This window comes from Populus nigra, chromosome 8 (genome assembly GCF_951802175.1).
Source record: "Populus nigra chromosome 8, ddPopNigr1.1, whole genome shotgun sequence".
Classification (NCBI taxonomy): Eukaryota; Viridiplantae; Streptophyta; class Magnoliopsida; order Malpighiales; family Salicaceae; genus Populus; species Populus nigra.
The window spans coordinates 12800188-12827721 of record NC_084859.1 but is presented as its reverse complement, the minus strand read 5'-3'; the positions used below and the strand labels follow the sequence as shown (position 1 = coordinate 12827721).

Sequence of the window (27534 nt, the reverse complement as noted above, 5' to 3'; positions counted from 1 at the left end):
TGAAAGGTAATTTTTATTTGATTATATGATAATTAAAATATTTATTTGTAAGAGTTTGAAACCCTTAATTTTTAACTGATAAAATGTAATTTTTAAATTGAAGTTCTCATTCTTTGTACTTTTTTTTGTTTTGATGAAAATTACTTTTTTTTATCATCAACATCATTTTTTGATATGAATCCAAGGTAATTAAAATTACTCATTGAAAACTGTCTCACTAAAAACATTACCAAGAAAAAACCTAATGGAAAAACAAAATTAGTTATTAAAAAAAATACATTATGTGTTAACCCCCCTCACGAATGTATCACCTTAAATCTTTATGGTATCACTTTCTAGTATTGCGTCACAATCTTTCAAACATTGTAATTGATAATGTTTTAGTGAATAAATCTGCTAGATTATTTTACAAGTTAATTTTTTGAATATCAATATCACCACACTTATCAAGGTCATGTGTGAAGAAAAATAATTTGATGAAAAATATTTTATTCTATCTCATTTGATATATTCTCTTTTTAATTGAGTTATACGTGCAACATTGTCTTCTTGAAATTTCTCTATTGAAGAATAAACTACATATCTATTAATATCTTAAGTCATTGCTTTCAGTTATACATATCCTCAAATTACTTAATGCATGAAACCCATAAACCATTAAAAAAACCCATAAACCATAATAATAATAATAATAATATTTACATTTAAGATTTTTCTATCTTAGTTGTATTTATTTTTTTATTTAAATGAGTAGAGAGAATGCTATTATTTAAATTCTGAACACCATAAAATTTATCCGCCAAAACACCCTTTTCCTATTTTTATTCTTTTTATTTTTGTGTCAACATTCCCTTTTCCCTTCCAGGCTATTTTCAGTTTCAAGGTTGGATGACATTTTCGATCGCCAGAACATACTGCATTTACCTCACTTAACTAATTGATTTGACATTGTAGTGGGGTGCTTTTCAAATAGCTTTTCGTGCTGAAATGTATATCAATGATATTTTTTTATTTTTTAAAAATTATTTTTAACATCAGCACATCAAAACGATCTAAAAAATACAAACCGCACTCAATTTTAGCAAAAAAAAATAATCAAATTTTAATGAAATGTAGTTACAAACACAATGTCAAACGATGTCTAATACGAGGATCAAACTGGATGCAATGACCCATGATGTTACCCAAAAAATGAAGTTCAATTCAATATTTGTTTCCATATTTCCATAGCAATTATGTGGTGAAAATACAATCCAGAAACCTAAAAATACCATTTCAGCCGACCAAAAGACGAATACTAACAAATAAAAAAAGTTTTCTAGTCAACAAGAACATGGCTGGGTCGGTAAAGTAGATGCGACCCGAAAGATATATTTTCCATGTATTCTTAACTTTCTCTGTCCACTGATATTGAACTATAAACCACAAGATACAAGTTCTATTTCACACAACTTGTTTATTACGCACAAGCCAGTTCTAAAACTCAATTTTTTCAATTTTTAACAAAAAAAAAATATTATTCACATTCACATAAATAGTATGAGTAAAATCGATTAATTGGACTGATTTTAAAAAAAAAAACTTAAACTTTTAACAGTGTAGCACACTGGTTTTTTTTTTTTTAAAAAAAAGAAGCCTGCTTCACCCTTTACAGTGAACAACTACAGTGGAGCATGGCTCCACTGTTCACTGAACAGTGGAGCCATGCTCCACTGTTAGATGAGAAGCTGCTTCTCATGAAACTCTGGTTTCATGTGAGTCCTACCCACCAAAAATAACTTTTTTTGGGTTACCAAACGTTAATTAACGTGGCTGCGGGTGAACCTCGCCCGCAGCCACGTTCCCAAACAGCCACAAAGTTCACTCTGTGCGCAAACATGTAAAACCATCAAAAGTCAAGTCCGTTCTTCGAAATTCGAACTGTACGACTACCCTTTTCTGCAACATAAAAAAAGAAAAGAAAAAAGGAGAGTCACTCACACTGCCCAGTTACTGTTGACTTGTAAAGCAACACAACAAGGAGGAAAAGGGAGAGAAAAAAACTCTGATTTCTTAAGAAAAGAAAAGAATCCAATAATGGCTGATAAAGAAGCAGAGAAACAAGTGATGATCGAAGAAGATAAGGAGAAATGGTTAAAGCACTACTCATCGAATCATCAAATACTGTTGGTTGGTGATGGAGATTTCTCGTTCTCTTTGAGCTTGGCTCTTTCTTTTGGCTCTGGTTCTAACATTGTTGCTTCCTCTCTTGACACATCTGGTAATGTTCTGTATACCCTTCTGTTCTCATGCTTAAGCATATATGTATGTGCTTGCATGTATTCGTGTTTGTGGTCGTGCTTATGTGTATGTGTTTTCTTCCTTTTCCTTTTAATGGCTCTTTGTATCACACTATCTTGGATTGACAGAGTACTTTTATTGTTTTGATTTCTTGCACTTTTTTTTTATACAAGAATGCAATGATCTAACAGGTTTTTTAGGGTTTAGTGAATCGTCTACCCAAGCCAATCTTAATCACGTTTTCTTCATACATATATGAAGAAACTTAATCACATTTCCCTTTTTAAAAAGAATGGAGTGTAAAAGGTAAAGCATTTTCTTGCATTTATTAGTTAGCACTTGTTTTCAGAGAATTCTGTAGCATTTCTATTTGGCATGGGAAATGGTCTTAAGCCATTTCTTGAGTGTTAGCCAGTTTTGTTGGTGAAGTCATTTTGATATTGTCTTATGTAAAGTCTCTGGTTTTTTTAGCAAGCTGTCTTAATCGATTTGGGATTGCCTGTGTTTGGCTCCTAAGAAAGATTAAAGGCTATTGCTAGGGCAGCACGCTGCTGCGGACAATGGACGGTACAAACGTGGCACTCGTATGCGCCTGCCCATACCAGTCTTCTACAAGAGGGGAAGAGTTACCCTATTTTGTAGTACAAGTGGCTTTCTGATAAATCACAAAACTGTGGTTTATTATTGTACTGATTCGTGAATTAAGTACAGTCCCATTCAGATTGCAACAGCAATCTAGTATTTTCGTCGTTAAAATAATATCTTGTGCATGAAAAAGGATAAGTTACCTCGCTGGTAGCTGAGGGACTGAACTGAGTGGCTGACTCATCCTTAAGTGGCCATGGCTGAGAGAACCCAGGAAAGGAAAACATCACATGTTGTTCTGTTCTCTAGAGATTTCAAGAGGCTTGATTCTTTTCCTTTTCAATTTTTCTCTTTTATTCACATAATGTTAGAATCTGACTCAAAATATATAGTATTGCAATTTGATTAGGTTAACTTATGTACAATATTGCTTGTAAGCCACTCAAGAACCTGTGGGAATTCTGAGCGGATGTACTTCAGTACTTGTTTATCTTTTGTTTGAACTATCAGTAGATATAGGGTCTTTCGACTGATGAATTTGATTGGCGTTCCAGCTATTTAGTTGCAGTTGGGCTCCTAAGGCTTGGTTGTGAGTTGATTTAACTTTTCATGTTGATACTGCTGTTGTTGTTGTTGTCTTTCTGTTCTTACTCCCTCTCTATTTAAATTATCTATATCGTTGATCAATTAGATGTCTTGATTAAGAAATACAAGAAAGCAAAGTCAAATCTGGAAAATCTAGCGAAGCTGAAAGCATCTACCTTACATGGAGTGGACGCAACCAAAATGAAGCTTCACCCGGATTTGAGGATGCGAAAGTTTGATCGGATTATCTTCAACTTTCCTCATGCAGGCTTTCATGGAAAGGAAGACAATATTAAACTGATTGAGTAAGCTGTTTAACTGTACTGACCTTTTTGGTGGAGCATTCTTAATTGCTTGAGGCTTTCTATTCCTTAAACACCACACTGCCAATCATTAACTGGAAAATTACATTTTTTGTGCTTGTCACCCTGCTTCAGTTTTTATAGTTGTTTCACATTTAGTGGTGGCATGGATGAGTAATAGTTCCAAACATGACACATCTAACAAACAAATTTTTAAACTTGATTACAAGGAATTAACTATAGAAGGACCTAAACATCTAATTTGCTTTACCTTCTCTGTCTCAAATTCATTCTGTGTTATAGAAATGCTTTATGCGAGCATTGTTGAAGATTGGAGTACGTAATTCGAAAAGAAAAATCTGAAGCAAATCTTGTTGCCTGAAATTTCATGGTTGAAATTCTACCAATTTTTACTTGAATAGACTGGATCAGTTGCTGGAATTTTTAAATGGAAGTCCATTTTGGTGCTTAAATGGGGATTTCCATTATTGTCAGCGAGAAAATGTCAATGCATTTGCAGCTGTGTGGTTTTTTCAGTGATAGGACTGGAAACACTAATCATTAACTACTTTTTTACTATTGCATGATAGGAAGCATAGGAATCTTGTGCGGGGCTTCTTCAGGAATGCAAACAGCATGCTACGAGCAGATGGGGAAATTCATGTAAACCACAAAACAACAGCTCCATTTTGCCATTGGAATATCGAGGAACTTGCACTGAGAAACTCTTTAGTATTAATTGAACGTGTTGAATTTAAGATTGAAGACTATCCAGGTTACAACAATAAGAGAGGAGATAGCAATAGATGTGATGAACCCTTTCCTTTGGGAGAGTGCAGTACCTTCAAATTTAGATTCTCTCATGCAGCTAAGATGTCTAAAGCAACTAGTCACTTGGGTTTTGCCGGCAAAAGATGTCAGCAACTTCAGGACAGTCCAATAAAGATGTATCATCAGCCAAGTTTATTCAACCACATGCATCCTCGGCCGACTGTTTTCAACTACAAACATCGGCAGCCAACTTTATTCAAGCACACACATCCTCAGCCAATTTTATTTGAGCACAAATGTCCTCAGCCAACTTCATTCAATCGAATGCATCCTCAGCCAGCCTTGTTCAATCAGGTATATTCTCAAACAAGTCACGCCACAAATATGAATGGCTTTCCGGGCTATTTGCAATCAACTTCTACAATTAGCATCGAAAAGGCTGATGACTTTAATGGATACCACAATCATACCTTGGAACCACATGGTAGAACTGTCAATTATGTGGACTGCTCTTATAATGACTATAAAATCTACATGCCAGAAGCACCAGGAAGAACCTTGGAAGGTGATCTCTATGTGCTGCGTGAGCTTCAACATATAAGCAACATGAGATCAGCCCTACGGCGAAGGTTGGTTTTGACTCATGGTCAGCACCCGGAAGCTTCAGCAGTTGTCTAGTTCTTATGGAAACTCTACCACCTTTTGTTTTTGTTTCTTGGAGGTGCATTTGGCATTTGTTTGATGCTAGAGTTGTACCTTTCTTTTTCCTGTATATAATGTTACCAACTCGGCAGCTAATACTTTTTGATTTGCTCGATCTACCACTGACAGTCGCAATCAAATGTAATATTGCATGAGCGTTTGTTTATTTTAGTGAACGAAAACGAAAACTCCTTTGTGTGTTCTATGTTGTGCTGTTCATGAATATAGAGTGTGAGTTGCAAAATTTTGTTTTTAAAATCAACACATCAAAATAATTTAAAAGTAGGGGGGGGGGGGGGGGGAACCCAGCTATGAAAATGGTTCTGGGTTGTCTAAAGGAGGCAGATTTGGCGGCTTACATGCGCTATAAAGATAGATGTCCGAGAAGTGTTTTATACAGCTATTAAAGCAACTGAAACATTCTTATGGCAGCATTTGCTCTGTATCATATCCTGACAGTGATAGTGGCAGCCTGGTAAGACCAGGCGGGGCCAAATTACCATCCTAAGAGGAGATTATAGTTCATTAATCACTTCCCGCAAATAATCAAAGGATCTTGCTATAATCACCAGAACTTGCTCAAAATAGTAGCTAATTTCTGAACTTCCTACCCGGGAGCAAGGAGCAAGAATTCGGATTTTTCTTTCATTTTTAAAATTTTTTTGTGTTGGATCTGTTGAACGGAGAGAAGAAGAGAAACAGAACAGAAGAAAATATAAGGAAGATGAAGTAACAAAAATGGCTGGCCCAAGAAACAACAGCAATCCATTTAAAAAAACCCAGTATCAGGAGCCCACCATACATACTTGAGTTCAACAACCGAGCAAGGCCACGAGATCTCTGATTCTCAACACTCTCGCTCGCAGTCACAGAATCATGGTATCTGTCCATGGTAACGACAATCATTTCTTCTGCAATCTGTTATTTCTTACTTGTACGTTCCCACAAGTTCTTGATCCCATGGTTTATATACAATGAACTCTAGCCTCCTAGCTATCTCAACTGACCCTCTAACTAGCGAACTTTCATCACATGCAAGGTTATGACAGTTACTGAACTAACACTGCATCTTTAGCTAGTTCTGCACATTTTCTTCTTAATTGTCACGTACTGTTATTTATCTTTTCTTCCTTGATTGCCAAGCCTCCTTACCACCTTCCTCTCGTAACATTTTCTCAGGTAAAAATAATAATAAAAGGGCTGTGCAGGAGACATGAAAGATGGAACGCAGTGCATCCAGCTTCTGGAGCATTTTGGGGTATGGGAATAGGCCATGGTTGTGGCCTTGGTTTGGTGCAGAAGCAATTGGATATATGGCAACAAACATAGATTTTCGTCATAAAAGCAATAATTTAAGTTTTGTAGAAAAAAGTAATTATTATTATAATTTTTTCTATTAACGAAAAAAAATATTTTTATTGCATATAAACTAATAGCAATTAAAATAAAAATCTAAAAAAATTCTAATAAATATAAAATAAGTAAAAAAAAATCTCTTTAATCAAAACCTTTTTCCCTCATTAATGTATTCTTTTCTTATTTGTTTTTTTACAGATTTTTTTTTATGAAAAGTTTTATTTTTTAAAACAAAAGCTTCTCATAATCTTAAGTGAATCTTCATAAAACAAAACAATAAAATGATGGATTGATAGTTTTGAGATGAATATATTAAAATAAAAATAAAAATAATAATGATAATTTAGCGAGGAAAAGTTGTTGATGACCTGTCTAATGTATAAACGAGCCTTTATTTATTTAGCTAGGAAAATTTTAGACATTAACTTCAATTATTTATAATTTTTTCTTGGCTTCTACTGTAATAAATTATAATCCTCAAAGCTTACTTCATCAATATTTGTTATATTCACATAATTTTCAAACATATTTATCTTTATGACAACTATAAACTTATAATTAAAATATTTAACATAGTTTAAATTAAAAAATTTATTGAGTATTAAAATTTGTGATTTTTTTCAGTTATCTTGTCCTTATTACTTGGATTATAAATTTGTCATCTTAACTTGATTTGACACATATTAATTTTTTTTTTATCCTTATCACCTAATTTTATTCTTTCATATTTAATTAGTTAAGAAATAAATTACATTGTTTTTTTATCTCATAAAATATAGTAAAATAACAAGCTTGCCATTGGAAAAAAAAAATCATGTCTAAATTGGTTCTTTAGTCTTTTCACTTCAACTTTTTTTTTGTTTTGGTGGTTATTAGGTTTGCCAATAACTTTTTAATCTTTTAATAGAGATAAATACTAATTAAATTAAAAAGATTGTTTCCGCAAGCATCATATCGTGGGAGATACCCACACACTTTAACAACAAGTGAGGTGCCTCCTGGTGGCATAAAATATATTTTTGTCGGGTCGTTGGAAGTATTGTCTTATCCTTTTCCTCCTAGTATAGCACGTCCTGGCACGGGGTTTGTCACCAATCAACCTTTTTTTTTCCCTTTATTTTCTCTCTCATTCCCCTACAAATTATAGGTTCGTCCTTATTATTGTTGATATTTTAGTTTTGGTCTTTATTCTTTTGATTTTTGCTCTTAGTTTTTTTGTAAAAGTTATGTTTATTTTAAATCTAGTCTTTTAATTCCAATTTGTTATATATATTTTTTTCTATTTTGGTGCTTATTCTTTTGATTTCTATTTTTTTTCTTGTTCTTTTTGTAAAAGTTTTATTGATTTTCAATTTCATCATTCAATCCAAGTTTATGGTGTATTGTTTTTGTTTTTCATTTTGGTCCTTATTCTTTTAATTTTTTTGTTATTTTTCTTTTCAATTAAAAATTCAAGTAAAAGATTTACAATTTCCCTCTAATTTATTTTTTATTTTGATTTTCACGCTGATGTTTTTAATTGCTTTTGTTTTATCTTTTTTTTTATTTCATCGTTTGATTTTTTAGGGATTGAACTTCATAATTTTTTCATGAATATTGCTTCCAGTCTAATGACTCAGGTCACGAGTTTAAAAAACTAACACGAGTTAATATTCATTTTTTGGCTTATTTTATTTGTTGATTTCATTCGACATTAGTTTTTTTTAAAAAAAAATTGACTTTATAGTTTTCTTCAATATTTTTGTTATCGGGCTATCCCGATTCCATGATCTAAACGATGTTTTGTGGGTTAACATGGGTTGGCTCACTTTTTATTATCAAGGTTACATGTTTATAATGTTATCTCAAGTTGACTCAATAATTTGTGTAATTTTTATTCAATTTCTTACTTCTAAAAGTTTATTTTCAGATTGTTATGATATTTTCTTTTAAAAAATTTATCTGTTTATTTTTATTGTCTATTTTTTATTATTATTTAATTCAATTAAAATTATCTTATTAAACTCAATCAAAAGTATAACATGAGTTATTGGTTTTTTTAAAATTTGAAACGTGCTTACGTCACCTGAGGCAATGTTTTTTACGGGGAGAAAATTGAAGCACCGCGGCCACGTCTAATTAAAAGCCGATGCCAGGTGCCAAACACAAATCAATCGACAGATCATTTTATTTTTTACGAAAAGATTGAAGAAAATAAATAAATTTTGAAACTAAAAAGAAGAAGCCCTTTTGCATTCAGCAACTTAACTCTCCATTGCAACACCATCGCCCGCGTCAAAAAAAAAAAAAAAACCCGATGGAGGCGAAGTAAGCAAGGTAATCTCTGAATCTCTTCATCTACAACAGTGTTTGATTTTAAGCAATTTCCATGGTTATTGATGGTGCTTTTTTTTCCTTGCACTTGACTCTTAATCTAGAAGCAGCCTTCCTTAAATTTCTCTTTATCGTGAATGATTCTATGCTTTCTTTCATTTGGGCAATGGTGCTCTATAGAATTAATACTAATGATCGTTTTGTGGAAGATTAGGAGACGTCACACTTCACCGGGCTTTGCCTCTGAATGTTTGCCCTTTGTCTTTTACGCATTACCTGGGATAGAAGGCCTCTCAATTTGTTTGCTCTGTTTGGTCTTTTAATAAAGTGACAGATTTCGTTGATTTTTTTCCTTTGGGCTTGTGGAGAAGGACGGGCTATAAGATTTCGTGGGATTGTATCATTCTTTTAGTGATTTGGTGTATCTACATAATCTTTATTTATCGCATCTTGCCAAGGAAAATTGTTGCGGTAGAAACTAGATTCCCCCCTTTCCAGTTATTTGAGTGTTAATTCTGTGTGTGTGTGTGTGTGTGTGTGTGTGTGTGTGTGTGTGTGTGTGTGTGTATTTTCTACTCTGGAGGATCACTTATTCTTTTGTGCATTCCAATGTCTATGATATTTTATTTTCTTATATGAGAGAAACGAGCGTAATAATTTTTGCGAAATCCATATTTAGTCCATGACCAACACAAAGTAGGTTGAGGCTATGGGATTTTGTCTTTCTTTCAATTTGAAATGATGCAAAGGTCCCTTTGCTCGCCCTCCAGTGTTCTCAAGGCTAGGATTCGAGCATGATTCCCCGCCTCTCCTCAAAGGGCCATTAATTATGGGAAGTTTGCTTTGGGTTCATGTGTGTACAGCAAAAAGAATAAATTTCTTTCCTTTTATTCTAAGTGAATTCCTATCTAGCACATATATCATGTTATAATCGTGTCTAGCATGTATATTGAGGAAGGGTTTGTTTTCATTTTTCCCTTTACTCGATTATTTATCAGGGATCAAGTATCTATAATTTGATCCAATTTGGAAATTTCTTCTTACTGAATATTATCATCATATGCTATAGTAGGTCTTTGTTATGTCAGAAGATTTAAGGGGTAAACTTGGACCAGATCACTTCAGTTACTATGCAAGCGAAGTAGAACGATTGTTGCAAGATGAGGATAACCATTTTTTGACTTCACAAACTGCTGAAATTCTTGGAAATAAACATGAGCATGCCAAATGGGAGGACAGGCTTCAACCCAGATGTGATTTGGGTTCTTCCTTTAGTAATTCTGTTGGACCACGGCTTTCGGATTTCCAAAGAGAAATGTTGAAGTTACGTCTTCAGCAATCTGTGGTGGTTCTAACATCAGAAGTCAATGAGGTACACTCCCTCTCTCTTCTGTAGAATGAAGGAAAGTTCATATTTCATTGTACAAAGTTTGCAATTTGATAGATGCTGTGTGGTTGTTTTACTTGTGATATTCCTTCTATGGAAAAATGATTATTTTTTTCTTGGAATATATGATGTATTCTCTTGGAGGTAGATAGTGAGATGGGGCATATTCCTTTGGTTTATTGATTTAATTTTTTTGTTGTCAGTTTAGTCAGCAAAGGACAATGATTCATAATAAAGACAGGTGGGACACATTTTCAAAGTTTTTTGAAGGATACATAAATTCTTCTCTTCAGAATTGAAGACACTTTCTTAATTCTGGAGATACAAAAAAGTTAAGGGTACCTAGGTGTAGATTGCAACATTGTGGTTAGGGATGATGAGATTAAGGAAGGAGGAGAAGTTATTCTTGCAAGCTCTTTAATGACAATTGACTGGGAAATCTTAAAGGTCTCTGTGAGGTGTGCCTTGCAATTTGCTTTGGTAATCCATTTCCTCATCTAACCAAAGAAGCTGAGAGGAAAAAAAACTCGATGGATATTCAGTGAGATCTGTTTTCATATGGGTACTTATTCTGTGTTATTAACATTTCCTACCACGAGAGGTTTAGATTCTATTTGTCTTGGAATTAGTAGTTTTTTTTTCCTGACCAAAAATATATAAACTTTGAACTTAGCAAAGCCAAGACTACAGGGCTTGTTATTTGTTTTGATGAAGCAGGGGTGCCTCATCATGACCATTATTGGTTCCTAAGATACAAAACAAAACAAGGAACATCAGGGAAGATATTGGAAAGAAAGCAGAGTGTTTGGTATGAACATGTGTGTTTAGAGTGCAGTATTAGCTGAAATGAAAAGGTTTAAAGGTAGATGATGTATGGAAACACAAAAAAGGATTGAATCAGAAATGATTGCATCTGTTGTAATGTGTCTGGTGGAAGTGGCTTCTATTAAATGTAAGTTGAGGAAGGGGTTTCTGAACTTTGGCCATGTCTAGCAAAGGTTGTGCATGCAATGATGAGGATGTATAACTAGACTGAAGCAGTGAGAGAGGTAGATAAATAATGTTGCCAGTTGAAGTCATAAAAAAATTATTTAACATCATAGCAGCTTACAAAAAGTTTGGTCTATTACATAACATAATGAAAATTGCTTAGCTTTATGTTCACCGCCTGTCATGTTTGATGTGTCCAATCATGTGGCGCCTCATCTCATTTGTTCCTCACTTTCTGCATGTGCACATTGTTCAGTTAGCTTAATGGCAGTATTATTAGCAAGAAATAATTCTTTGATATGGTTGAAACAGATGCTTGATCCGGTCTTATCCATGTGCCGGTTACAATCACAGCTCACAGCAAGACCTGCATTATCTAAAGCTGATGCAAAGCAAGTTCCCTCTCAGAAAGTTATGGTTTCTTCATATTCCTCATCAACCAACACTCCTTTGGCTGCTAGTCCTTCTAACTCTTCTACAGAGGTTATACACCCCTAAATTCCTTTTGTCATTTATCTACCTTTAATCTGTTGATGTCTTAACATGCAATAAAATGCAACGAAAACTGTGGCATTTATATTCAGTTTAAAATACTTGTGACTAATAATCATGCGGTCTCACTTCCTGGTTTAATATGTGTGGGTTTGTTATATGGAAACTGTAGATATCATCTTTCAAGGCATTTGCTCCAATGTCATTATTGTGTTTGATTTTGTGAATGCCATGGTGTTTGATTTTCTGTTTGAGTTTGGTTTATGGAAACTCCTTACTGGAGAACTCCATCCCATTCCAAAAATCAAGAGTAATGCTAGAGATACTTAAACTTTTGCTAAATTTATTTTTTCTAAATGGCATGACAGCTTGTGATTGGGCTTTTATTAATTACTTCATCCTTTAATTGTGTGTCATTGAATGTGATAAGACATACATTTCATAATTTGAAAAAACTTTCCCTATCAAAAAACACTCAAATTCAAACTCCATGCCATTCCCAAAATAAAGATATAGATCTATCTGTACAAGATAAATCTTCAGGATGACAATGGATAAAATGGCGATCTCAAGTCAATTTGATGCAAATCTTTCTTCATGTAAATATACAGGAATTCTATTCCAGTAAATATTGTGTTTAAAAGTGTGAAAATTAAATTATCATTTTTTTCAAGATAATGACAACCATTTTGAACTTGTTGGCAAAACATATGTTGTAAGAAATTGTTTGTTCTCATACTAATATTCTCTTTTTAAGAAACTCATTTTCAAGCAATCTCCTCTTCACGGATACACATAAACAGACATGCATCTTGATATTGCTTTGATACTGGCAAGCTTGTATTGTCTGAACTTTTTTTTATGACTTGGAGATTTACTGGAACTAAATATTGCTTGATCTGGTTTTAATAGAATTACTGTTTTCTGTTCTTTTCTTAAACTATCCTTTTACCCCTTTGCAGTAAAAGCAAACTGATAAAGAATTAATAAGTAGACGTGTCTTTTTTGCTGGTAATGTGTATATATTATGAGAGAATAAAACAAATAACAATGAACTGGCAATATTGAGATTGTGGATATGTTTGCATGTGCCTTCGTGATATTTGTCTTCCCGGTTGCTAAAGCCTATATTATATGAAATATATTAATTATATGTTGATATATCAAGTATTAATGCATGGATGAATGTATCTGTCATTTAGGATGATGATATGAAGTTCCTTCTAGAGAATAACAGCTCCCATGTTGAGAAGACACTGAAGAAATATTCTGATGAACTACTTTCAACAGTAAGCTTTTCAAAATTGATGTTGTCTGTACCATTTCTTCAATATCACATGTTGCTCAGAATTAAGAGTTTGCTGTGTGCTTTGAGAAGCTGTTATACGTGATCAATAGCCGAACTGAGGTTATTTTTTCACATTTTAGTTGGAACACATGGAGCAAAAGCTTGAAGAACTTCTTGATGCAGTGGCATCTAACTGCAGGTAATATCATCTCATGGAACAGAAAAAAAGTTGGTATGGTAGCTTTCTGTTTTCTTCATATGCTTTCGATTTTATAAACCTAATATAATTATCCTTTTCTAACTGTGTTTGGCTGGTATGAATCTGATGGTTTTAGAAATTACGAATCAAGCTGAAAAACAAAAATGATGGGCCAATATTTTAGTGGATAATGCACAATTCAGTGGTCTATCTGCAAAATGATAAACATTGTTTGATTAATCAAGGTGCCTAATTCCAAACTGGTGAAATAAAAATCCATGTTACAGTAGCTCTCATTCTGATTTCTGAGATAAAAATATGTGCTGTATAAGCAATGTATTTTAAGTTTTAAAACTGTTTTTCCTTGCCTCACAATGCCAACTACAACTTGCAGGCCAATGACTCATACTGAGAAGCAGCAACTTCAAAAACTAATTAAGAAGCTACCACCGAAGAAGCTTGACCGGGTAGTTGAGATTGTTCAACGTAGCAAGCCAATAGAAAGCCAAGACCATGATGAAATTTTTGTCAATTTAGAAGAAAAGGTAGTAAAGTGCAGCAACATAAGTTTTGGAAAATGTATTTAGAATTCTAATCCTTCAAATGTGTTGCAGGATAACGCAACAGTTTGGAGATTGTATTACTATGCTGAAGCAGCGGAGAAGGCTAGACTCCTCTAATAGCAAACATCTATTGCTCGTGCAAACAAATGACGAGGTGGTGCATTTAGTATAATCAGAGCTGTGATCCTGAGCTGCGAGGGCTTGGCATTAACTGTCGCTGATTTTTCAGAAACATACTTTCCTTTCTATTTTGTTTCCTCTCATTTGTCTAAACACTCTATTCAACATCATGAATTTATGTAGCTAGCAAGGGGAGATCATTGAGAATTCAGGCAATTAAATCATTCTTTTTGAAGTGCATGTGAAACTTGAGATCAACCAAAGCATTTTTTCAAGTGGGGCTGTAACAAGATATACTACCAGCCTTGCGCTTATGTTATCAGTTCTACATTTCATAGACTTGGGAGCAGTTTGGAAATACGTTTGACCTTAGGTATCCATGAGAACTCACGTATGTATGCCATGAGTATGACTTAACATAGATGACCATGATTGACTCTCGGTTTAAAATTTCTCCTTAAAGATTCGACTGAGTGCTGCTCCCATTGAGTCTCTAAAATCACCATGTATTGACTTCATTGCTCATTCCATAAATTAAAAAAAAAACATTTATTTTTTGTCCCTAATATTTTTTATTTTTTAAAATTAAAAAAACACACCAATTACAATGTGAATGCATTATGATTATTTATCACATTAATCTATACCATGTTGCGCAACTTGAGTTTTAATAATTGCCAAAAATGAAGTAAGAAATAGCCTGGTCAACGAACGATTAATTTAAAAATAAAACCAGAAATCATACTACGGAATGCTCCCACTCTGTCATATGAACACTTATTAAACAAATAATAATAATAATAATAATCAAAGTGGTTAAGATGTCTATATTCATATATTGACAGACTGATTATTAGCTTAGCAAGGTTTTCTTTCTTTCATTCATTCTTTGTATTCTTATTGTGCTAATAACCAAGTAAACTAGATATTCATCTGCGCTAAGTTACGTGGCAGGTTGAATTTTTCTTGAACATAAAAAAAATATTCAGATATTGTCAATATTTTATTTTTTTTGCAAAAAAAATTAATTGTGTGAGGGTTGACCCGATGTAACTGATTGACTTTGCGAATTCAAAAGCAATCTGGAAGACATGTATAAATATAGTTTGATTAAAAAAAAATTAAGATCATATCTTTTTTTTAATATTAATATAGCAATATATTGGATTTATATATGTCAACAAGGGTTAACATCTCAAATCCGCAACTCGGTTTATGAGACTATGAATACCCATATAAAACAAATCAAAACAAATTATGAAGTTTAGTTCTCAATCAACCAAATATTGAAGGACAAAATTAAAAATTAAAATCAATTGAAAAAATGACCTAAAAAAAGACCGAGTTATCTTGTCAAACCCACAAATTAAATCATATAAAGATAACCTTTTAGGAAAAAAAAATCAAAATAGATTACAAAGTTCAATTCTCAATCAATATCAATCTAATGTTAAAGTTTAAGGCCATAAAAACAGAATAATCCAATAGAAAGCAAATAAAATAAATTATAAAACTTAATTTTTAATTAATCAAATAAAAAAATTAAAAAAAAAAAACTCAATTAAATTAACTTGATAAACTCACTATATGTGTTAGCATCAACATATATCTTTATTTCCTTTTATTTATTTTAAATAAAAACAAAGTTGTCACCCCAACCCACCCGCCCACCCACCCGCCATCTCTTTATTTCCTTTTATTTGTTTTAAATAAAAACAAAGTTGTCATCCCACCCACCCACCCACCATCTCTTTATTTCCTTTTATTTGTTTTAAATAGAAACAAAGTTGTCACCCCACCCACCCCACCATCTCGTTAAGTATATATAAAAGAATAATTGATTAAAAAATACCTCTATTTTTTTTCTTAGTATTTAGTACTACACAGAACCGGTCAGTTTTTTTTTAATATAAAAAAGATGGTAAGATGATATAAAAATACCTAAAAACAAATATGAGATTCAAGTTATTCAACCAATTAAGTTTAATAAGTTCTGTTAATTTAAATAATACAAATAAATAAAATATAATAGCAATAAATAAAATGACAGCATGAAAAAACCATGAAGCTCGTCAAAAGCAAATTGAATAAACTTATGAAGCTCAATTACCAAATAACTCAATATTAAAGGGCGAAACTAGAATAAAACTTAATAAAAAACAACAAAAAAAATTCAATTTATCCCGAGTTAACCCGCTAACCCTGCGATCTTGAGTATAAGATTGAGATAACACCATAAAAAAGAAAGTAAAAAAAAACACAAAGATCAACTCCCAATAAATCAAATGCTAAATAAAGGAATTGAAAAAAAATTAATTTAAAAAATTACTTAAAAAAGACAAAGTTAACTCATGTTAACCTTCGAAGTCAGGGATCCTAGTCATGAGCCTAGACCAATCCCATAGAAGTTAAATTTTAAAAAATAACACAGTAAAATTCTTAATCAACCAAACATTGAAGTAAAAAATTTATAAAAAATAAAATAAAAAAGATCTCAAACAAAATAAATAGCAATAAAAATAATGATGATTAAATTTGATATAAAAAATTTTGAAATCAAATGTTGATGGATGAAATTAAAAATAAAATTTAATTAGAAAAAAAAATAAGCAAATAATAATAACAAAAATGAGGACTAGATTTGATATAAAAATAAAATGAAATGATGAAATAAGAAATTGAATAAAAAAATCAATCAAAATAAGATAGAAAAAAACAAAACAAATAGTAATAAAAAAATAAAGACTAGATTGTATATAAAAAAAATTGAAAGGACACCTTTGTATTTTGGCAAGGAGAAGAAAGAAAACAAGGAGAAGAAAAAAGTCTATTAAAACTCAATTGCTACTCAATTGTGTAGACACGAGGCGCAAACAAAAAGATCACAATGAGATGCTTTCAACATTACCCTTGAAGTCGATGTTTGGGTGTGAGACAATAATACACACATTGTCCACTGGTTGGCGCCTGCTTAATACGCACCGAAACTCTTTTTAAAATAATATTTATATTTGTCAAAAAATCAAATCGCCCCGATCAACTTGTTAATAACTAAAAAATCAATTTGAAAATACCAAAAAGCCCTTGGAGGCAAGCTTGACAACTTTTACTTGCAATGGTAATATAGTTTTTACAATGTGCATATTAGAAAAATAAAAATATTGAATTGTCTCCTAATAACCTTTTAAATCCTTTTGCTTTTAAAAGTAATATAGTATTTGCATTGCGCATATAAAAGATAAAAATATTAAATTGTTTTTGATTAATATTTTTTAAAATTTTTGCTTTCAATAATAATATAATCTTTACAAATGCATTTAAAAGATAAAAAGTGGAATTGTCCATGATCAAATTTATAATGACCAATGCCCATATGAAAAAGATCAAATTACCCCTATTAACAACTTCATTGTTTTATGCTTGAAGGGCAAAACAATAATTATATTGATACGGTAAATAGTAATCTATGTATAGAAATACAACGAGCTCTTCATGCCAATATATTTTTTTTAAGAAAAAACATTTACTATAGTTAAAATACTTGGAAATAAAATTTTATTAAAAAAAATTCATGTGTATGCATCAAACCCACCTACCACGGAATCCAATCCCGCAACATAAAGACAAATAACCTACTACTTAAAATATTGTTTCAAATTTTGAACTTGTCTCCCAATACATACAATAGTGAGATTTCAATATTTTTTGGACTTCCAGCTTTAAATTGAAATTGAAATTGAAATTGAAGGAGTAACTTGTAGTTTTCTCTAAGAGGAAAAATAAAGGGCAAGCTATACGTTAATTAATATCAAAACTATAACCTATATCTCAATTGAGTCCCTAAAGTATAAAGATTCTTCTCAAACAAAAATGATCTTAACTGGACCCCCCAAGTCAACCCTATTCTAAATACTTGCTTAGATACAGGTCCGTGCAAAGCGATCATGTCAGCAGAGGGTTCTTATTTCTCAAATCTGTAATGATTTGGGTGAAGTGTATGATTGATAAGCTGTGATGTTTGAGGACTAAATTTAGAACTCCAAGAAATAAATGAGAGAGAGGTCTCAGTCAACTTTGTGGTAAATTTATTAAACCTAGATCGCTCAACAAGTAAAACTTCAAAAAAAAAAAAAAAAAAAAAGAGGTCTCAGTTAATTTTATGGCATAGTTATTACACTCAGATTAGTTCAACAGGTCGACATGAAATCTGGTTAATTTAGTAATTAAACTAATTTGGATAAGATAAAAAACTGATAAAAATAAAAAACAGTTAAACCCGGTTAACCCACTTGGTTTATCCGTTACCCAAGCGACCCAACAAAATTTGATAAAAACTTTTTATTTTTTAAATGTATTTTTTCTCTTAGTAAGAGATTATTTTTTTCATATTTTTGGGTTGGTTTTTAATTCTTTTTAAAATTTACTATATAAATATTAAAAGATTATTTTATTTTTTTAAGGATTTGAAATTTTTTAATATATATTTTATGTTCACAAAAAAAATATTATTTTTTCAATATAAAATTTAAAGTTTTTTAGTATATATATTATACCTTTACAAAGAAAAAATTATATATTTTTTTAATGTTGAATAAAAAAATTCCTTTTAGTTTAAATACTTTAATTTTAAAAATAATATAAAATCTTTTAAATAAAAAATGTTTTGAAATAATTATTTATTAATTTTTTTATATAAAACATTAAAATTTTAAATATTTATTTTAATTTTTTCAAGTTCACCAAAAGATCTGATTCCTTTACCAGTTCAACGCCGATCAGGATTGATAAGTGCAGGAAATAAAACAAGAGCCGTGCTACCAGTGCCCATTGCAGAGAACTCTGTTGAGAAACAAGGGCGCTTTCAGCTCAAACCAAAGCATACCCAGGTTTTTAAATTGTCATCTTTCCTTTCTCATACTTCTTAGTAGTTCTGTGTCTGTCCCATAAACAGAAACATAGCACATAAGCATCTCATTGTTTATGAAAGTGATTTACATGCAAGATCTTGTCTTTTTACTTTTCCCTACTTACCGAAACAATTTTTTTTATTTTTTACCATTTTTGCTAAGATTTCTTAGACTTGCTGGGTCCTTTTGATGTAGCAATGAATGAAACATGAGGTTAATGCTGATGTTCTTTGAGAGTTGAAGGACAGAGGAAAAGGTTTACATCTTTTTATTATTTTTTTGCTGAGGGGAAGAGTAAAAATTCTTGATCTTGTTGAGGGATCAAGGTGAGATTTTAGGGGTGGAAAGCAAAGATGGGGGGAGGGGATGTCTCTTTTAGGATGTGGCCCTGTCAGAATAGGAAAGAATGAGTTCATGATGAGTTAGATCGAGTCTACAATTGATGCATGAACAGTTCTTTTCTTTTCATGCCATTTTAGATCATCGAGAAAAGGATTTAACCTATCAACAGAAATTATGGATGAGAATTTGAGAAGAAAATAGATCTTTTTAATTTTTCCGCTTCAAATTCTAATCACTTCGAGATATGTCAGTAACATGAACTAGGAACTCAAAACATACAGAGACAAAAATAATGGCTAAAAAATCGGAGATTATTTATTCCCTTGGTGATATATGATAGTTCAACAATCAAAATCAGTCAAAACACTCTACTAGCCTAGCATAAAAAGCTAACAAAAGCTGAAACTTTTGAAATGTATTATTACTGGTTATTTTTTTTTCATCATGAATTTTTTTATTTAAATTTAAACATCCTTCTATCCAAAAAAAAAAGACTATTGAAAAGTGAACTACTTTAATCAGTTAGTTTCTCATTCATAAGATCCTTAATCTGTCAATATCTTGGATAAAGCTTGTTTCAATTCTATATGAAGTTAGCTTAAGGCTACTTTTTTTTTAGTGTTTGGATTTCTGTAGCCTGCTTGCAAGTTAGGCTTAGACAAGTTTTATATAATGGAATTAGATAGATTTTGCTTTCTGTTGATTGATTGTGCAAATGAACAAGTCTGCAATTCTTTTTCATGATTTAAACTCTTGTAACCCTGAGGCTTTTCTATACTTCTTACTTTCTATAGGGTGTAAGGCGTCCACAACAATTCCTTCCTATAGAGTTCCTTAAGCATAGATTGTCAAGTCATAGTATCACAATTTCTTAATGCACAAAGAGTGAAAAAAAAGAAACCAGGATGTTTTTGAAATTGAGTTTGAGATGGCTTTTTACACACACACACACACATGCACGTTGAGAAAGAAAATGGATTTACTGGGTACTATCAAAGTTGTAGTAATTGTTGTATTCATGGTAACTTTTAGGCCATGTTTTTATTTATTAATTTCTTTCTTTCTGTCCTTCTTTCTTTATTTCTTTTTAATCATAATCTTCCTTTTGTCATTCTTGGTTAATTTGTATCAGCAATGGACTCGAAGACAGGGAAAAAGATAGTGAACTGGTTGAAAGAAGACGATGAACCAAGACTTATTCTTGTTGGCAGTGCTGGAGTAGGGAAAACATGGATGGCAGAGCAGACTAGAGAATATGCAATCACTGAGGGTTATGCTGTTCTCTGGGTATCCATGACTGTAAAACACGATAACATGTCGCTTTACAAGATTATTGCTCACCAGTTGTCTCTACTGTCCACTATCGAGAAATTGGAAGAAGATTACATTGATGAGGAGAAGGAGGAAAGCCCCGATAACTTGAAGAAGAAAGTATCAGAAAAGCTTGAAGAGATCGGAGAAGAAAACAAGCCTCTTCTGCTAATTCTGGATGATGAGGAGCCCAAGATATATGGAAGCAAGGACTTGCTGGAGTTGGAACCTCTGTGTAGTGTGAACTTGCAACACAAACTGAAGATTTTAATTTCCAGAAGAAACATTGATGATGGACAGACTGCTGAGACTTCCCAGGGAGAGATTAAGATTGAACCCCTGTCTGAAGTAGACTCATTGTCTTTATTGAGGAAAAGAGTAGTGACACGAGTTTCTGAATCTTCTGCTTTTGAAAAATTCTCCGAAGCTACTGCTGAAAAGAGCAAGGGTTTACCGGCCGCAATCATCCTGATGGCTGAAGCCCTAAATCAAGTTGGAGAACGCGATCTAGATGGTGCTTTGGAAGAAGCAGCAGAGGATGTATCTTCGTTCCTGCACTGTGCATATGGAATGTTACCCAGTGGTGTAGTAACTGATTGCTTTTGGCATTGTAGAGAATTCTTTCATAACTATGGCGGCCTGCACTACAACAAGTTGATCACTTACTGGATAATGGAAGGCTATTTTGATCCCGTTACTGATGTTGAGAAGGCTTATGAGAAAGGACACTCTGTTTTGATGCAGCTTTTGGTTCGTCACATGCTTAAGATACAAGAGGATAATATTGTGATACTTGAAGGTGCAACACAGAGCATTGTTGATAATCGCTTGGGTGGATTCAGTGGGACAGCCAATCTTGGACTGGCTAGCTTGGTACCTGGTGGTGAATTGAAAGGACTTGACAAAATCACACCTATGGATGGCATGATAAAAACACTGTGCAGTGGTAAAAAAGGGAAAGAGGTCCATGCATTACTGATTCATGGAAGCCGTCTTTTAAGGGAAGTCCCTGAAAAATTGTTTCAGCGCATGGATGGACTTGAGGTACTTGCTGTTTTTGATCTCAAACTCAAACAATTGCCGTCATCTTTGTCTCAATTGAAATGCCTGCATGTGCTTGTGCTCAGAGGCTGTGATCTATTAGACAACATTGATCACATCTCGCAGCTCAAGAAGTTAACTGTTCTTGAGATATCTGGGGCTAGTTCCTTGACAAAAATCTCAGATGATTTTTTTGCACAACTGACTCAACTTCAGAGTCTCAACTTATCTGGATCCCAGCTTCAAGACTTACCTCCTACTATTTCCAAACTGATTGAACTGCGTTGGCTCATTCTGAGAAGATGTAAGAGGTTGGAAAGTCTGCCAAAAATACATGAACTTTCAAAGCTTGAAGTGTTTGACCTCTCTGATGCTACCTTGTTCAATAATGTCCAAGAAAAAAGCTTTACAATTTTTAAGAAACTGAAAATTATTAATCTTTCCAATACCCAGATTGTACGCTTACCATTTATCAGTGACCTTGAAGATCTAACACGCATCTTATTGAGAGGCTGCACAAGCTTATCAAGACTGCCCAAGCTAGAAAATCTACCTTGCCTCCAAATTCTTGATCTTTCAGATGCTGTTCAACTGAAGGAGATCAATGCCCTTAAATTCCTTGATCAATCAGGAATCACAAGAAAGCATTCAGCTTCCTGCATTGGCAATCTTTCTGAACTCTATTTGATGGGCTGTCATAAACTTAAAGAACTTCCATGCACAGAAAACCTCACTGGCCTCAGAGTACTTGATCTTTCTGATGCTTCTAGCTTGGAAAGATTCATCGACAAATCCTTTAGCCATCTGAGCCTCCTTCATTCTATCAACCTCTCAAAAACCAAAGTGAGAAGTCTTCCATCTCTGTCCAACCTCTGTAATCTTTGTTTTCTATTGCTGAGGGGCTGTTTATGCTTGGAACAACTAGACGTTGGAGGGCTTACTAGACTCAAGGAGCTAGATCTCTCTGGTTGTGAGAATCTGGATGGATTGCAGGGATTGAATGCCCTTCAAAAACTGGAGGTTCTTGATCTTTCTGGTTGTGTTGCTTTACCAGAAATTCAAGTGCAATCATTCCGGAACATGTCTCGCCTTCAGAAACTCAATCTCTCTGCAACAAAGGTTGAGAGTCTAAGTTCTCTAAATTCTAGCTGCCTTTGTCAACTTGTACTAAGAGATTGCACGAACCTCAAAATCCTTCCATCTTCAAAATCATTGTCAAAGCTTGAGGTGCTTGATCTTTGTGGTGCTAAGGCTTTAGGTGAAATCCTATCAGATCTCTTTGCACACATGATTCACCTTCAAAATCTCAACCTATCTCATATCATTCTCCAAGAATTTTCATTTGTTTCCAAATTCACCAAGCTCAGGCAGCTTTCACTGGAATGCTGTCGTGGCTTAGAAACAGTGCCGTTTTTGACAGAACTTACAGGACTCGAGATTCTTGATCTTTCTGGGACAGATGTTTGCTCTCTATCATCCCTGGAAAAACTTAGCCACCTATCTAGGCTTTTGCTCAGAAAATGTTCACGCCTACATAACTTGCCATCCCTGAAATCACTTATTCGACTAGAGGTTCTTGATATATCAGAGAGTGGCGTAAAAGAATTTCCTTATGAAATCTCAGAAATGGCTCATTTAAAGCACCTTTATATGACAAACTTGAAAGTCAAAGTTGATTGGGAGAGAATTAAGCGCTTACCAGGTCAGTTTGACTTTTCTAACCTTGATGAAATTGATGAAGTTGGTAAGAATCCTTCCATAGTTGTGAATGGGACAGAGTTTTTTCAAAATTTGAAGAAATACGATGCCAGCTTGCTAAAGAAGTACCTGGAGCAAATTTTTTTCTGCATTTGTCCTCCTGTTGAGAAAGCTAATGGTGGTGGAATGTATCTTCAGAGAGAGGATATTATCTCAAATGATGCTTACTTTGACATAAGAGAGTTTCCGCGTGGTAATGTTCCGGCTATAGAACTCTGTGGATTTGAAAAGTATCCCACTGGTGTGGAGTATGTCCTTGAGCAAACAGAGTGCATCTCTTTGGTTGAAAATGGGTTTATGAAAGGCTTGTCTAGTTTGGGCTCTGACACCTTGAAGTTGAAACACTGTTGGTTAGAGAGATGCACCGAAATGGAAAATATTTTCTCTGATCATAAAGATGTCAAACTGGGGGAAAATCTTGAGGTTCTGTGGGTTTCAAACCTTACTAAACTCAAGAGCCTATGCAGTTGGAAAGTGGGATCTATAAACTTGAATAATCTTCAGCATCTGCATGTGGATTGTTGTCCAATGCTGGAAGAGGTTTTTCCTTTAAAGTCAGGGCTGGAAAACCTCAAAATAATGAAAATCAAATTTTGTGAGAGATTAAAGATGGTTTTTAAATGTGATGGCTCAGTCAACAGCGAATTGCCAAAGTTGCAAGAGCTGCATCTATTTGAATTGCCAGAGCTGACACATTTTGGGGCCCGATATCCACGTGAAGTCAAGCCTAATGTCTTTGCATGCCCAAAGCTGAAACTGGAAGTGTCAGGTGACTTCTCAAATGGACAAAATGCATCTGCTCAGGATGCAGGAACTGGAGCATAACAGCATTCTGTGCCAGTTTCTGAGTCTGAAAAAGGCCCTCAGCCAACAAGGTACACCAATGGACATACTGGCCATGCTAAACACCACGTTTATATGTTTTCTGGCATCTTGTCAGATATTTTGAAAATTCACATCCCTGCAGAGACTTGTTTCATTATAGTTATAAGGTTTTGAATTACTGATAGTCCCTTTTCAATTCTGCAATGTTATTTCTGTCCTATGCTCCCAACTTCTTTTCTTACACAACTCTGTAATTTTTCGTATGACCTGTCAAACTAGTTTTGGATTTAGGTTGTGTTTGGGAATGTTCTAAAAATTTTGATTTTTTTTTGTTTAAAATAAATTTTTTTTAGTGTTTTCAGATCGTTCTGATGTATTGATCTCAAAAATAATTTTTAAAAACTAAAAAATTTCATTTTAATGTATTTTTAAGCGAACATCACTTTGAACTGCATTGATATAAATCCTACATGCTACTCTTTCTGATGATTGGATGTCTTCTTTTTATTTTTAATGAATCAACCAATTTCATATGAAAAAAAATGACAGCAAGAGTTACAAAAAGCTATTAAGGAGATAGCAACCGAAGATGGTGCCAGCGATTACTTCCAAAAAGAAAACAAAGCACCTACTCCATCCCATCCAGGATGTGGACAAAAAATGAATTCTTGTAGCGAAAGTTGTTTCACATCCAATTCAGTGTAGATCACTGAAACCATGAAAAAGGGGCATGATTGTAGTTCTTGTTCTAACGCTATTTTTTTCTTCTTCTGAAATTTGTTCTTTGAAACTCCAGTCTTTTTTATTAATTAGTTATTTTAACACTCTTTATTGTCTTGTGTATGACAGTCGCGTGCATTGTGCTAGATACAAAGCGCCGCGCCCAAGTATTGATCCAACAAATTGTGAGGGGGGGCGATCGACATTACATGATGCAAGGAGGCTGCGGTACCTTTGAGGCAAATATGATTCACGTCGGCAAAAATTATTATTTGTAAAGAAACAGACTATCCTTTTATTCCATGTAATCTTTCTTCTCCTTCGCAAGACTTGTTTTTCCATGAAATTTACACTGACGTTAAATATCGGAGTTTCCATGTTATGGGACTTCTTTACTATGTGGTGAGCAACATTTCAGGAATAAGAAACAATCCAAATTCTATGTTTACTTATTGTGAAAAGTTATTACAAGGGAAGTTGTGGACACTATGGTTCTTTTATTTACTTGATCCATAATAAAACCTGAAGGCACTGGTTACTCTTAAGTAAACCGTAGTTCTTTAAATCTTATGCCCCTTGATTCTGCCTCTAGGCTCGTCCTTTGTCAAGCAAATCGAAAACTATAAGCAGCATGTATTTTATTCGGTTCACATACCAGCCTAAAGTTCTTGGATGTTTTTTCTCTTCCCCATATCCGGCCCGGAAAGGAAGAGAAAAAATTAAATAAAAAGAAAAAAGGAAAAAATGTGGACGGATATTCATCCAGGAATATTGCCTGGGGTACAGGACTGGGTATTCTTGATTAGTCACATTATGATATCATTGTAGGTGGATTGTAATATTTGATGTTGCTGCGTGGCTGGCTATATCAGCGTTCTCATAACGTTATTTGTTTCCCTCTCTTTTATTGTGTTGTCGATGCTGCTGTCTTTAGTCTTTCCTTAACCCAGAGAGAGAAGAAGCAGCTGAAATGCGAGTCTCTACCGTTGAAGCTTTTGTGTACATTTATGTGATAAAGCATGCAAGACCTCAAAACGTGTTTATTTCTGTATTTGTTATCTGTTCGATTCTTTGCTGCCAGACAAAGGGTGTTTCTGGTGATTAACCTGGTTTTCTTCTTCTTCTTCCTCTCAAAGTTGATTGCTTCATAACAGTGTGATATTGTCACTAACTAAAGCTACATATCTTCTTTCTGATGACAGTTCACAGACTAAAATTACATATCTTCTACATGATGACAGTTTCTATTTCCTCACTGCAGGGTTTTCAAGAATTATGCATTTCATTCCCGGTTGCTAATGGTAGTATAAACTATGATTGGTTTTTAGTTTCTTTTGTGTTTCGCTCATTTTTGTCACTTTGGCGGCATGATCAGCTATGCTGATATTTTAAAGAGTTACTGTACTCCATTGATATATCAAATAGTTGTACCTGGTCCATTAGCATTTGTACTCGGTTCTAAGTAGTTTGGCAAGAAATACATTTTCTTGTACTTGAGCATCTTCATTGTACTTTCTGCAGAATAAAAGAAATTCAAACAAGGAAGAAAAAAGAAGATTGAAATAACATATGATAATTATCTTTGTTTTCTAGAGCTATATCAAAGTGATTATTGCTGCCAATACAACCACAAGGCATGAAAAACTTCTATTCAAGGAAAAATATCGGCCATAACCAGAGCAGAAGCAACCAACAACATGTCTCGACATCCTGTTGAATCCGTTCTGGAGAAATGTGTAGCGGTTCAGAAAAGGTGTTTTAGCATATCGAAGTCATGGTAATTCATCATCCAAGTGCGTAGTGGAAAATGCGTAGCTATAATAATTATAATTATTATATAAAAAAAAATCTAAATGGGGGTGTAAAAAAATATCAATTAAAGGAAAAGGATCATTTTTCTCTTTTTAAAATAAAACAAATAGCTAACTATTAAGGGCAACATGATATATTTCACAGGTCCTGTGTCCGGGGATGTATTAATCTTTTTGTATTTTTAATGCGTGGTGAAATAGCTACATTGCCCTCGAAATTATTTTTTAAAACCAATGCCTACGGATGTTTTTGTAGTTTTATTTTTATACATACTAAAATAACTAAATTACCCAAAAAAAAATTTATTCACTATTAATCGGGAGTATTTTGGTATCTTCACTGTTTTTTTTATATAATCAAGTTGATGGAAATATAACTTAGTAATTTTAAAATATAGTATTATTTATATAAAATATATATTTTTATACAACTTAGTAATAAATATATTTTTATATTTTTTCATATATAATTAAGTTGATTTGCATTGCACACATCAATGTGCGAGTTGCTTTCTATGTCATTTTGCATGTGAAGAGGTTTAAGGCGACCAAATGGTAGTTTTTAGAGTAATATTTGAATCATCTTGGCAATCTTTTTATTTTTGGATGATACATTTGTTGAACAAAACTCCAGTTCAGCATCAATAGATTTTACTTTTTTCTTTTTATTTTCTTTTTTCTTCTCAATTTTTGCGTCTGACCCTATAAAATTTTAAAGCAGCCTTTCAATTTGTTTTTCCTTTATATTTGGTCATGTTTCTTCTTATTATTTATTTTATTTAAAGCAGTTTATAAAATTGATTTTTTTTAATTTTAGAATTCTAATTTTTTATGTATCGGATTTGATCTTTGTTTTTTTATTGCAATTTGTTTTGTTTCTTTTTTA

General features: G+C 33.2%; 3 protein-coding genes across 4 annotated transcripts; all 3 read left to right on the top strand.

Annotated features, from left to right (window-relative positions):
- The first annotated feature begins 1839 nt into the window (after positions 1–1839).
- Positions 1840–5430, top strand: LOC133701152 (heavy metal-associated isoprenylated plant protein 41-like). Its single transcript, XM_062124973.1, has 3 exons — positions 1840–2260; positions 3557–3755; positions 4343–5430. The coding sequence occupies exons 1-3, from the start codon at positions 2077–2079 to the stop codon at positions 5199–5201; spliced, it is 1242 nt and encodes a 413-aa protein (XP_061980957.1). The 5' UTR covers positions 1840–2076; the 3' UTR covers positions 5202–5430.
- Positions 5431–8730: 3300 nt separating this feature from the next.
- LOC133700812 (uncharacterized) lies at positions 8731–14173 on the top strand. Of its 2 annotated transcripts, none has more exons than XM_062124489.1 (7): positions 8731–8897; positions 9967–10266; positions 11584–11754; positions 12966–13052; positions 13192–13250; positions 13645–13795; positions 13865–14173. In XM_062124489.1, the coding sequence occupies exons 2-7, from the start codon at positions 9976–9978 to the stop codon at positions 13928–13930; spliced, it is 825 nt and encodes a 274-aa protein (XP_061980473.1). In that variant the 5' UTR covers positions 8731–8897; positions 9967–9975; the 3' UTR covers positions 13931–14173. The 2 variants fall into 2 exon arrangements, with proteins under 2 accessions (XP_061980473.1, XP_061980474.1); XM_062124490.1 differs by having other exon boundaries at positions 9964–10266.
- Positions 14174–18680: 4507 nt separating this feature from the next.
- LOC133701854 (putative disease resistance protein At4g19050) lies at positions 18681–25280 on the top strand. The gene is made up of 3 exons (XM_062125992.1): positions 18681–18819; positions 20315–24167; positions 24967–25280. Exon 2 carries the CDS (start codon positions 20317–20319, stop codon positions 24115–24117), a length of 3801 nt encoding a protein of 1266 aa, XP_061981976.1. The 5' UTR covers positions 18681–18819; positions 20315–20316; the 3' UTR covers positions 24118–24167; positions 24967–25280.
- Positions 25281–27534: the final 2254 nt, after the last annotated feature.

Excerpts from the sequence above, each read along its gene's own strand:
- LOC133701152 (XM_062124973.1), top strand. The coding sequence starts at position 2,077 with ATGGCTGATAAAGAAGCAGAGAAACAAGTGATGATCGAAGAAGATAAG. Across the intron at positions 2,261-3,556 it reads TTCCTCTCTTGACACATCTG|ATGTCTTGATTAAGAAATAC; the intron begins GTAATGTTCTGT and ends TTGATCAATTAG. Across the intron at positions 3,756-4,342 it reads GACAATATTAAACTGATTGA|GAAGCATAGGAATCTTGTGC; the intron begins GTAAGCTGTTTA and ends ATTGCATGATAG.
- LOC133700812 (XM_062124489.1), top strand. The coding sequence starts at position 9,976 with ATGTCAGAAGATTTAAGGGGTAAACTTGGACCAGATCACTTCAGTTAC. Across the intron at positions 10,267-11,583 it reads TAACATCAGAAGTCAATGAG|ATGCTTGATCCGGTCTTATC; the intron begins GTACACTCCCTC and ends TGGTTGAAACAG. Across the intron at positions 11,755-12,965 it reads CTTCTAACTCTTCTACAGAG|GATGATGATATGAAGTTCCT; the intron begins GTTATACACCCC and ends TCTGTCATTTAG.
- LOC133701854 (XM_062125992.1), top strand. The coding sequence starts at position 20,317 with ATGGACTCGAAGACAGGGAAAAAGATAGTGAACTGGTTGAAAGAAGAC.